General features: G+C 44.3%; 1 protein-coding gene across 1 annotated transcript; it reads left to right on the top strand.

Annotated features, from left to right (window-relative positions):
- Window positions 1-11,138: 11,138 nt before the first annotated feature.
- Window positions 11,139-12,041, top strand: LOC309547410 (odorant receptor 131-2-like; the record flags this gene model as incomplete). Its single annotated transcript, XM_082247252.1, has 1 exon — window positions 11,139-12,041. Exon 1 carries the CDS (start codon window positions 11,148-11,150, stop codon window positions 12,039-12,041), a length of 894 nt encoding a protein of 297 aa, XP_082103378.1. The 5' UTR covers window positions 11,139-11,147.
- Between the last annotated feature and the right edge of the window lie 641 nt (window positions 12,042-12,682).

The raw sequence follows: 12,682 nt of genomic DNA, 5'->3' as shown, positions 1-12,682 counted from the left end.
TGATGTCCTTTTTTTCCCCACATAAATAGAGCTTTTTCTGTGTTATTTGATCTATAAACAAAAAAAGAGCAACAATTCTAAAAAAAAAAAAATATATAATATATATATATTATATATTATATATTATATTATATATAAATATATAAAATATATAATATATATATTTTTCACATTCTGCTATATAACATTCCCAAAAAAAATGTAAAAATCTATTTTTTTTTAACATTTTATTCCAATTTGTTGTCTGCTACATATATTTGGTAAAAAAATAGGTGTATTTTGATTGGTTTGCACAAAAGTTATCGCATTTACTAACTACGGGAAAGATTTATGTAATTTTTATTGTTTTTTTTTTTTACTGGTACTGACGGCGATCTGCGATTTTTAGTGGGACTGCGGCATTGCGGCGGACAGATCGGACCCCTAACTGACATTTTTGACACTTTTGGGGCTACCAGTCACATTACTACAGTAATCAGTGCTAAAAATATGCACTGTTACTGTACTAATGACACTGGCAGGGAAGGGGTTAACACCAGGGGCGATCAAAGGGTTAAATGTGTCCCTAGGGGATGCTTTCTAACTGTGGGGGGGGAGGGCTTGCTGCATGAACACAGAGACCTGTGTTCCTAAATAAGGCAATATGCACTTTTACTGTAATAATGACACTGGCAGGGAAGGAGTTAACACAGTGGGTGATAAAGGGGTTAAATGTGAGCCTAGGGGAGTGATTCTAACTGTGGGGGGGGGCGTGGCTTGTTAAATGATCATAGAGACATGTGATCTTATATAGAAGGATCACAGGCGCTTTGTGATCATTCCAGGGAGAAGAACGGTCGGCTGTGTTTACAACAGCCGACCGTTCTTTTCTCTCAGCGGGGAACGATCGTGGGTGTCTGGCGGAAATCGGAGCCACCTGCCCCGTGCATCGGAGTCCCTGCTTCCTAGCAGCAGCCGCACGACTGACGTAGGGCTTCGTCGGTTCGCGCAGGAGGGGCTGCCTGCCGCAGTATATCTGCGGCGGGCAGTCCAGAAGAAGTTAAAAATCATCGATTTTTATCCACACTGACCAGGTCCCGCCCCTTTTAATTTTTTGCACACATGGTAAAGTATTTTTTACCTAGAAAGTTACTTTCTGTGTATTTTTTGAACACAGAGACGGCGTAGAATAAAAAAAATAGTTGTTGCAATTTTTTGTCGAATGACATTTGTGCATGTAACTGTTTATCAAATCTATATTTTAGAAAAAAAAATACACTAAAATTAATTTCAGTGTATACAAACACAATTTAATTCCCAAAAAAACTGCGTGTGTCCACAAAATGGCAAATAATTAGGACGTAATGTACAGTAAATAGGTGTTGCCTTTACAGCTCATCAGTTTAGAGATAATTCCAAGTCCCCTATTTACCTTTATTGCTCTCACTCTGGCATACTTGCAATCTATCACATTGGTAGTGCAATCATGCCCATACACAAATGCACGCTTTGCGTGCGTTTTGCGTTATTATGTGTGTTTGCATGTGTGCGTGTGTGCTGGGTGACAGGGGCATTTTATTTATATTTATTTTTTATTTGTATTTATTTTATTATATTTACATTATTCAACATTTCTTGTATTTATTTTATTCATTTTTTTTGCACTCCACCTTATTGCTATCACAAGGGGGCTGATAAGCCTACTATGTGATAGCAGTAGGCATACTACAGGTTTTCTTTATGGAGACATCAGGGATAGTGGCGGCTGGTGCTCAATGGGCCGGGGGGGGGGGGCGGCAGACGGACCACACCATACACCCCCCCCCCCGGACTACACCAGCTCGCACACCATAACACCCCCCCCCCCCATCCCCGTCACCGGCTTACTCACCCTGGACTGACGTGGAGGGCAGGCATTGGTGGCTTCCCCCAGTGGCGGCGGTGGCTCCCCCTGCGTCTCCTCCTTTTGGAGGAGGGCCCGTTTCCTAATTGGCTGGGAGGAGAATCAGTGTGATAATAGCGATTATTCATTCGCTATTGTCACACAACTGGGTGGGCCGGACGCTTGGATAGGGGGGGCGGCGCCCCCTATGGATGGGCCGCCACTGATCAGGGATCTATAAGACCTCTAGTGTGCTTGCTTAGCTGAGCACCAGGCTTTTTAGCCAGGATTCTGACAGCAACGCTTTACAACATGAGAGCCGACAGTCAGTGGTGTATTTTGGTTTTGTGCTGCCCTAGGCAAGACTAAAATTGGGTGCCCCTCCTATGTAAATTTGCCCCACTCCTTCCTTTTTAACGGATGTGACTCCCTCCAAAATTTAAGGACTACAAGTCCCAGCATGAACCCCTGAGATCTCACGAGAGGGGGGGTGAGAGGGGGTGGGAGAGAGAGTGGGGTAGGTGAGGGAGGGAGAGAGAGGGGGGATGAGAGAGGGGGGTGGGTGAGGGAGGGAGAGAGAGGGGGGGTGAGAGAGGGGGGTGGGTGAGGGAGAGAGAGAGAGGGGGATGAGAGAGGGGTGGGTGAGGGAGAGAGAGAGAGGGGGATGAGAGAGAGAGAGAAAGGGGGGGATGGGAGAGAGAGGGGGGTGAGAGAGATAGAGGGGGGTGAGAGAGATAGAGGGGGGAATGAGAGAGGGGGATGAGAGAGAGAGGGGGAATGAGAGGATGAGAGAGAGAGAGAGAGAGAAAGAGAGGGGGAATGAGAGAGAAGAGGGGTGAGAGAGAAGGGGGGTGAGAAAGAGAGGAGGGGTTGGTGAGAGAGGCGGCTCTAGCAACCAGTGGCCTCAGTCTCAGGTGGAGGGGGGGCAGCTGTTTTTGCTGCCCCCCCTGCAAAGTGCTGCCTTAGGCCTGGGCCTTGTCGGCCTAGGCCAAAATACAGCACTGCCGACAGTACAAATACAATACAGGTTAAAGTGTTACTAAACCAGGGAGCCTGCATTCACTATATCTGGTCTCATCAGCAGTATACAGTGAGGAAAATAATTATTTGATCCCCTGCAGATTTGTAGGTTTGCCCACTTACAAAGAAATGAAGGATCTATAATTATCATAGCTGTATTTTAAATGATAGAGACAGAATATCAACCAAAAATCCAGAAAATACACATGATACAAATGTTATAAATTGAGTTGCAGTTCAGTGAGTTAAATAAGTATTTGATCCCCAAGCAAATCATGACTTAGTACTCGGTGGAGGAACCCTTGTTGGCAAGCACAGAGGTCAGACATTTCTTGTAGTTGGTGACCAGGATTGCACACATCTCAGGAGGGATTTTGGTCTACTCTTCTTTACAGATCTTCTCTAAATCCTTAAGGTTTCTTGGCTGTCTCTTGGCAACTCGAAGTTTCAGCTCTTTTCATAAATGTTCTATAGGATTAAGGTCTGGAGACTGGCTAGGCCACTCCATTACCTTAATGTGCTTCTTCTTGAGCCACTCCTTTGTTGCCTTGGCGGTATGTTTTGGGTCATTGTCATACTTTACTGACAATTGCGCGGTCATGCGACGCTGTACCTAAATAAAATGTTTGTTCTTTTTTTCCCTACACATATGTAGTGATATAATTGTAGCGGTAGTATTATTAATTAATTACTATAATGCAAGTTATTCTTGCAACGACCCAGTTCTTCCAGAGAGATGCATTTATTGAGACTTCAGCAAGGAATAAAGATATTTGCAACAGATGACAAAATCCAACAGAGTAAATAGCAGCCTTCAGAGTCCCATTCCTAAGCCTGTGCTCTCATCCTCATGTATGAATGTGTGTGTGTGTATGCGTGTATGCGTGTATGCGTGTATGCGTGTGTATGTATCTGTATGTGTGTATAAGAAAGAATGACTGCCAGTTCCTGAAATACCAGTGTGACACTGGGGGGGGGGTATCTGCTTGGTCAACCCAAAATACTCTCAAGTCTGATTACCATAAATAAGTACCTTTTGTCAGGCCAATCTACATTTTACAACCCCCCCCCCCCCCCTGCGAGTAACTCCTCAGGTCTTTTGATATGAAAAGTGCAACTTGCCTACCAGCTGTGTTAGGCCATAATCCACCTTTATACACATACATATACAGAATATCCTATATAAACAATGCAACATATACCCCCACTTGGGTCAGTTGTAACTAGTAGAACTGACCCATAAAATAAAACAACATACATATCATTGTGATTTGAGGTACTGAATGCTTCACAATGGCTCATATAAAATAAGGAATTGAAAACTGGTTACATCTCTCTTCACCAGCCTCTAAAATATCCCCATGACCCAGCTTTAGATAATATAACTCTAGGCCATGACCGAAAAAAGGTACCGTATTTTTCGCCGTATAAGAAGCACTTTTTCTTCCCCAAAACTGGGGGGGGGGGGGGGGTGGAGTTGGTGCGTCTTATACGGCAAATGTACACATTTTGTCTGCCAGTGGCGGTCCTCAGGGGTCGGCAAGTGGCGGTGTCCGTGACTGGGCCTTGCCGGGTCCGCCACGCTGCCCCGCTATCTGCAGCCATCCATCGTCATCAATCATCATGCCAGCAGCCAGACTCATCATTAGCAAGCGCCACCCGCCGCTCCCTGCGAGACAGTCCCGCCTCCCGCCCAGCACCGCCCAGAAGTTGCAAAGAAGGCTCGCCTGCCTGTTCTGCGCGGGCTGCCAGTAAATTATCATGCTGCTGGCTGGGGGAGGGAGTGTTGAATTGGCACGGCAGCGGGACTTGTCCAGACAACTGTCCCTCTCACTCTGGAGGAGGGACTAGGGAGTGGCACTGTGGCTGGCTGGCCTGTGATGAGACCGGCGTCACCGCACGCTCACAGCAGAAAGAGGAGCCGAGGAGAGAGCACAGCACAGCAGCAGGAAGTCTTCTTGAAGTCAGTCAGAGACTCGGGGAGCACCAGAGAGAGTGAGAGACTGAGGGGAGACACTGACAGTGACACAAGGTACAAGTTTTTAAAGATTAAACTGAACTGAAGTCTATGGGGGAGGGGGGCCAGTAGGCCACCTCAGGAAGGGATGGGACCTGCCCTGGCCTCTTTTAAGGGTTTTTTGGGTGGGGGGTGGGGGGGATCCAATCCACCCTGGCCCCTGGTCTCTGGTCCACCCTGGGGGGGGACTGGCTGTCACTGGGGGGGGGGATCCACCCTGGCCCCTGGTCCCTGGCCCACCCTGGGGGGGGGACTGACTGTCACTGGGGGGGGGGGATCCACCCTGGTCCCTGGTCCACCCTGGGGGGGACTGACTGTCACTGGGGGGGGATCCACCCTGGTCCCTGGCCCACCCTGGGGGGACTGACTGTCACTGGGGGGGGATCCACCCTGGTCCCTGGTCCACCCTGGGGGGGGACTGACTGTCACTGGGGGGGGGTCCACCCTGGTCCCTGGCCCACCCTGGGGGGGGACTGACTGTCACTGTGGGGGATCCACCCTGGTCCCTAGCCCACCCTGGGGGAACTTTGGTTCAGAATCTTTTTTTTCTAGATTTTCCTCCTTTAAAATTGGGTGCGTCTTATACGCCGGTGCGTCTTATACGGCGAAAAATACGGTAAATATCAGTGGCCCGTGTAGCTGTTAGGCAATGCAACAACATAGAGCTTTCTTTAGGCTGGGTTCACACTATTGTGTTTTGCATATCAGGAGATTGTGACTGGCTCTCTACGGAGTCGGTTCACATATCTTAGGAGCGGCTCCGGTGTGAATTGCACAGGAGTCCTGTGCATCTTCTAGTCTGTTTCAGGTCTGAATTCAGCCAAAAATTCAGACTAAAATTGGACCTGAAACGGTGAACAGGGACGCATCGAATCCCTGCTGCGTGCCGCTCCATTTAACGCTGCGGTATAAACAAAGAAAGGCAGACAATTAAAAAAAATAAAAGAAAATAAAAAAATTACTTTCTGCTATGAAACAATAATTTTTTTTAAAAAAAAAAACTCTAATTTCTTCATCAATTTAGGCAAATTTGTATTCTGCTACATATTTTTGGTAAAAATAAAATCCCAATAAGTGTACAGTATATTCGACAATTCGAAAATTCGACAATTTCGAAAAGAAAACAATATTTTTTACTTTCTGCTATAAAACATTCCCAATAAAAAATTTAAAAAAAATCGATTTTTTTTTTTTTATCAATTTAGGCCAATTTGTATTCTGATACATATTTTTGGTAAAAATAAAATCCCAATAAGTGTACAGTATATTCAACAATTCGAAAATTCGACAATTTCGAAAAGAAAACAATATTTTTTACTTTCTGCTATAAAACATTCCCAATAAAAAATTTAAAAAAAATCGATTTTTTTTTTTATCAATTTAGGCCAATTTGTATTCTGATACATATTTTTGGTAAAAATAAAATCCCAATAAGTGCATATTGATTGGCTTGTGCAAAAGTTATATCATCTACAAACTATGAGATATTTTTATTTATTTATTTTTTTACTAGTAATGGAGGCGATCAGCGACTGATAGCGGGACTGCGATATTGCGGCAGACAAATCGGACACCTAACTGACACTTTTTCGGGACCAATGACATTAATACAGTGATCAGTGCTAAAAAATATGCACTGTCATTGTACTAATGACACTGGCAGAGAAAGGGGTTAACATCAGGGGCGTTTAAAGGGTTGTGTTCCTAGGGAGTGCTTACTAACTGTGGAGGAGGTGCTCTGACTGGGGGAAGGTAAAGATCCATGTTCCTGCTTAGCAGAAACACAGGATCAGTACATTCTCCTGTCACAGAACGGCAGTCTGCCTTGTTTACATAGGCATACCACGTTTCTGCCTGTCTCTCGAAGGATCGGTGGGTCCCAGCAGATGCGATGTTGACCCGTTGATTGGCTCCTGCTGTGCTCAATCACAGCAGGAGCGGGTCCCCGGTTGCGTGCGTGCACGCCCCAGACCTAGAGGTTTTAGATCATGTACGAGGTAAGTGATCTGGCACAGAGCTACTGCAGTATATGTGTGTGGGGTGTTCCGCAAGAAGTTAACAAATATACATTAGCCAAGAATATAGTGGCAGGAGAAAATGTAGGCAGCTTTGTTAGACTCCAATTTTAGAAGGAGAGATGAAACAAGTTTTATATTGAAACACAAATTGGAGTGTATTATATTAGAGAAAATTGCTTAAAATATTTTATAGTGGCTGGACACTGCATAAGCAGCTTGGTTAGGCCACAATTTAAAATGGAGAGATGAGGCAGGTTTTAGTTTGAAATACAATTTAGAGTGTGTTAATTGAGAGACAATAGCCAAAATAATTTTTGAGAGCTGTGATAGAACTAGAGCACTGGAACGGATTGCAAACTTTGAGACACATTGGCACTTTTCCACTGCAAGTACCGGCTCAGCTCTACTCGGCCCTGCTTGGCCCGGTTTGCTTTTCCACTGCTGGTACCGCATGGTACGGTGTTGGAACGGTTCGGTACGGTTTGGTATGGTTTGCTTTTCCACTAAAGTAGTACTAAAGTTAAGTGGGTGGGATAACGATTCTCTGACCAATCAGTGGCTAGTAGTGACTGCATGCAAAGGATTGTGGGATATGGTACTGGTATGGTACCTCTTGGAACCACAATCGAGGTAGTACTGTTTTAGAGAGCCGTACCATTTGGTTCCATGTAGTGGAAAAGCGCCGCCGTACCGTACCGTACCGAACCGTTCCTACACCGTACCATGCGGTACCAGCAGTGGAAAAGCACAAAAGCGAGCCGAACCGTTCGGTTCCATGCAGTGGAAAAGCGATGGTAGTTGAGGTTGAATAAAGACAATAGTCCATCCAGTTCAACCTGTGTAGGTGTGTGTGGCTGTAATCATCTCACATAGCCCTGAATGTTCTGATCCTTGAGGTGTACATCCAAGAGTCTTTTAAAAATAGCCCTACTGTCCACAGTTCCTACCATTTGTGGTAGAGAATTCCCCAGTCTAGTTGCCCTTACTGCAGAGGCGTAACTAGAACCTTCAGGGCCCCGATGCAAGAAACCATGAAGGGCCCCCCAGACCCCTGGCCGGGGCCCTTCCCTTCAAGCCCGGGGCTCTTCCCACTAATCCTGGGGCTCTTTAATCTCATTGCATGGCCTTTTATTATGGTCCCGCCTCAGGATCCTTTCACAAGTTCTGCAGTGGGCCCCCTTCCTGCAATCTTGGGGCCTCCCCACAGTGGTGAAATGCCAGGGCCCGGTCGCAAGTGTGACCTTTGAGATCCTAGAAGTTCACCCACTGGTTTACTACCGGGCCCCCTGGAGCATGGGGCCCGGTAGCGATTGCAACCCCTGCAACCCCTGTAGTTACGCCCCTGCCTTACTGTAAAGAACCCCCTGCGTAGCCTGAGGTTAAAACGCTTCTCCTTTAAGACACAATGCAAGATTTACTTCGCGGCAATTATTGGAAATTTTGCAGGTGAAGTTGAACTTCAGAAACATTATGCTGCATCTTTACGGTGTAATAGGAACAGAAATAGGTCAGGATAGGTGGTAATGGTGGCCATACACGCACAGAATTTTGGCCGACAATGGTCGATTTAGGAAAGATCGTTCGACTATCGGGCCGTTAGTGAACACAAGTTTACCGACGATTTCGATCCTGCTCCCGGCTAATGTCGATGGATCCATAGCGAAAATTCTTATCGCTTCAACGAAAGTGTATACGTCTATGGTAAAATTGAAACGAAAATAATATACTGAATCGTATTGCGCATGTCTTTGACATATCAGTGAACCGGAAGAAGAATCTATAAACGAAAGAATGTTAATTCGTTTAATATGCTTGTTTCTGCACAATATTATAAAATGTATGTCCCAAAACAAGCAAATTATTCTATTTCTGTTTATATGTGTATGTATAAAATGTGGGTATGTATCTATGTATCTATATATATATATATATATATATATATATATATATATATATATATAAATAAAAATGAATCATATATTATATCAACACATGTAATATAATTATAGTACAAAACATGAAATATTTGGTTTTATGTATTTACACCAGTGTACCAACACTAGGGGACAAGGCTCCTGACTGTGACCCCACTATTCTTCCAAAATATTTCCAAATTAAATTTCCATATGTGCTAATGGAATGTAACATGTTCCGCAGTCAGTGATGATGTGGGGAGCCGTGTCATTGGCTGGTGTTTGTCCACTGTAAGTGCTGGTAATGGTGGTAGGCATCCAATTTTTTTTTTCATCCAGTTGACCCTTAACCACTTAAGCCCCGGAAGATTTTACCCCCTTCCTGACCAGGGCCTATTTTGCGATTCGGCACTGCGTGACTTTAACGGACAATTGCGCGCTCATGCGACGCTGTTCCCAAATGAAGTTGACGCCCTTTTTTTCCCACAAACAGAGCTTTCTTTTGGTGGTATTTAATCACCTGTGCGATTTTTTGATCATGCGCTATAAACAAAAAAAGAGCGACAATTTTGCAAAAATAACAATATTTTTCACATTTTTTTTTATATGAAATTCCCCCCCAAAAAATGTAAAAATCAAAATTTTTTAACATTTTTGACCAATTTGTTTTCTGCTACCTATGTTTGGTAAAAAAAAAATCGCAAAAAGCGTATTTTGATTGGTTTGCGCAAAAGTTATTGCGTTTAATAACTAAGGGAAAGATTTTTGTCATTTTTATTGTTTTTTTTTTTTCAAATAATGGCAGCGATCTGCGATTTTTTTTGCGGGACTGCGACATTGCGGCGGACAGATCGGACCCTTGACTGACATTTTTGACACTTTTGGGGGTACCAGTGACATTACTACAGTAATCGGTGCTATACATATGCACTGTTACTGTAAAATGACACTGGCAAGGAAGGGGTTAACTATATTTGAGAAGGAGGGGTTAAGTGTGTCCCTAGGGGCGTGCTTCTAACTGTGATTGGATGTGGCTGTGTGTGTAACAGCAGAGATCAACGGTCCTACATAGCAGGACCGTATGATCTGTGCTGTTACACAGGGAAGAATGACAGGCGGCTTTGTTTACACTAGCCGCCTGCCTTTCTCCCGCTGTACCGGAGGATCGGGTCCGCCGCTCATTCGCGCAGGGGGTCCGTGAGCGAGCGGGAGCGTGCCTCTGGCGGCGTGCGCTCGCTCCCTAGAGCCTCACAGGCTAGCGATGTACCCATACGTCACTTTGCCTGTGAGGGGCTGACTGCCGCCGTATATAGTCATGCGGCGGTCGGCAAGTGGTTAAAATGTTAGTCTGTAGCATCATCAGCGGAAGTTGTGTAGTCACTGGTAATCCATGATTTGTTTCATTTTTCATAAATGTGATCCGGTCTATTTTGTAAGAGGACAGCCTCTTCTAATCAAAACCTCCTCCTGCGCTGAAGGTCATCTAAGACATCTCAGACCAGAGGCGTAACTAGAACCTTCAGGGCCCCGATGCAAGAAACCATGAAGGGCCCCCCATACCCCTGGCCGGGGCCCCTTCCTTCAAGCCCGGGGCTCTTCCCACTAATCCTGGGGCTCTTTACTCTCATTGCATGGCCTTTTATTATGGTCCCGCATCAGGATCCTTTCACAAGTTCTGCAGTGGGCCCCCTTCCTGCAATCTTGGGGCCTCCCCACAGTGGTGAAATGCCAGGGCCCGGTCGCAAGTGTGACCTTTGAGATCCTAGAAGTTCACCCACTGGTTTGCTACCGGGCCCCCTGGAGCATGGGGCCCGGTAGCGATTGCAACCCCTGCAACCCCTGTAGTTACGCCCCTGTCTCAGACAGCACACTGACAGCAAAGAAAGCCAGAAGCTTCAGCTCATGGCGAGCAAGCTTCAGCCAGAAGTCCTCCTCATAGTGATCACATCAGCCCTAGACCCAAAATGGCCTGTAGGCTGGCTTAGCAAGAGTCAAATAACTACAGAGAGACCATAACTTCCCCACATGGAGCAAAAGTCTCACTCTGCTGCTTGCAGCCAATGCAGGGTTTTCTATTCAGGACGTGGTTGCTTTTGAAAGAAAACAAACTGTAGGACTTTGTCCACCTTTGGTGTAATACACTAGGAATGCATTTAGCTGATTTCAACAAAGAGTTCAACTGGGCTTTAAATGACGTTCATGTTCACCCTAATTAGAATTTATTTTTTATTTTTTGCATAGAGTTGTGGGATTCCAAAAAAATCAAGTCAAGCTCAACACTTTCTTCCACGGCAAGCTCCTTGCTTCTTCAAAGCAACATGGTTCAGTTGACCTTCCCTAGCAACAACAATGCCACTTACCTTCACTTGACTTTTATATCTTTGATCACTGTTTGCCTCTTCTTCTTCTTGTGCTTCACTGTGGTGGTGCTCAGCATCTTCTTCACCAGTCAACATCTCCGGGAGAATGCTCGCTATATCCTCTTTGTCTACATGGTTGTGAATGACACGTTTCTTCTCCTGTCTGGTTTCATTTTGTTCCTAGGTGCAATATATTTTCTGTACATCCCAGTACCAGTTTGCTACATTTTGAACATAGTTTCATTCATGACTTTTCGAGTGACCCCAACCACCCTGGCAGCCATGGCTTTAGAAAAATACATTGCCATATGTCACCCATTACGACACAAAGACCTCTGCACCCCGCAAAAAGCCAATGTGGCTTTTACTCTCATATGTATGGCACAGATGATTCCAAATGCTGCTGACTTAGGTCTTATGGCTTCATCATTTAGAACTACATTTAATATTTCTATCATATGTAGAAAAGAAAACCTGTTTGTGAATCCCTTGCAAAATGTTTTAAGGTCCCTAAGTTTTGCATTGTGTTTTGTTTTGGTGGCCATTATCATAATATTCACATACATCAAGATCACGATTGTTGCTCATAGAGTTAGCTCACAGTCTTCTTGTGCCTCCAAAGCCAGGAAAACCATCGTGCTCCACACCTTTCAGCTACTCCTATGCACAATGTCTTTATTGGCGACATTCACTGACGGTTTGCCTGGCAGTCAAGCCATATCTTTACCTACAATCAACTTCTTTGCATTCAGTTGCGTGCCAAGGTTCCTCAGTCCAATCATCTACGGGATCCGGGATGAATATTTGAGGGAACTTATTAAGAAGTCTTTAACAAGACACATTAAAAACTAGATGATAATGAGAGTGGGTAAAATTGTAATCTTGTCCTGATTTAATCTTAATAAGCTATGTAAAACAGACAGGCTCATCTGTAAAATGGTACAAAGAGCAATATGAAAAAAAATCTGACCCTTGTTTTCCATGGCCTTGACTTCAGCTACTACGGTTCTTTTCATCCTTTCTCATTTTGCTACTTAATTGCCTAACAATTAAAAAATCTGATAGAAGTATGATAGGGTAATTGGCGCTGCCAATAGTTTTAAAGAATGTGTATATATATATATATATATATACAGGGGAATGGTATATCTAACAAATGCAAGGACGATGTATGAAAATGTGATAACGATGGTGTAAATAAAGGTCCTTATATATACCCAATGGTTTCAATGTAATGCCACAGTATGTATTCTAATCAACAAAGGATGTACTTATATCATTAGTAAATAATTAATCATAAACCAGTAAAATGAAACGAATTTTTCTTTCATTAATTAAAAAATCTGGCAAACAGTGGGAATGTGAAAGAAACTACCATTGCAATGGGGCTTTCCTCAAACTGCAAGAATTAAATTCTAATTTAGGGTATCAGTACAAATTTCTTCTACTTACCTTATCCCTCACTTTCTTACCACTTCTTTCCAACATCCTGA

Source organism: Pelophylax lessonae (assembly GCF_965119305.1).
Source record: "Pelophylax lessonae genome assembly, chromosome: 2".
NCBI lineage: Eukaryota > Metazoa > Chordata > Amphibia > Anura > Ranidae > Pelophylax > Pelophylax lessonae.
Note: the sequence above shows the minus strand (reverse complement) of the source record. Positions and strands in the feature narration are given on the sequence as shown.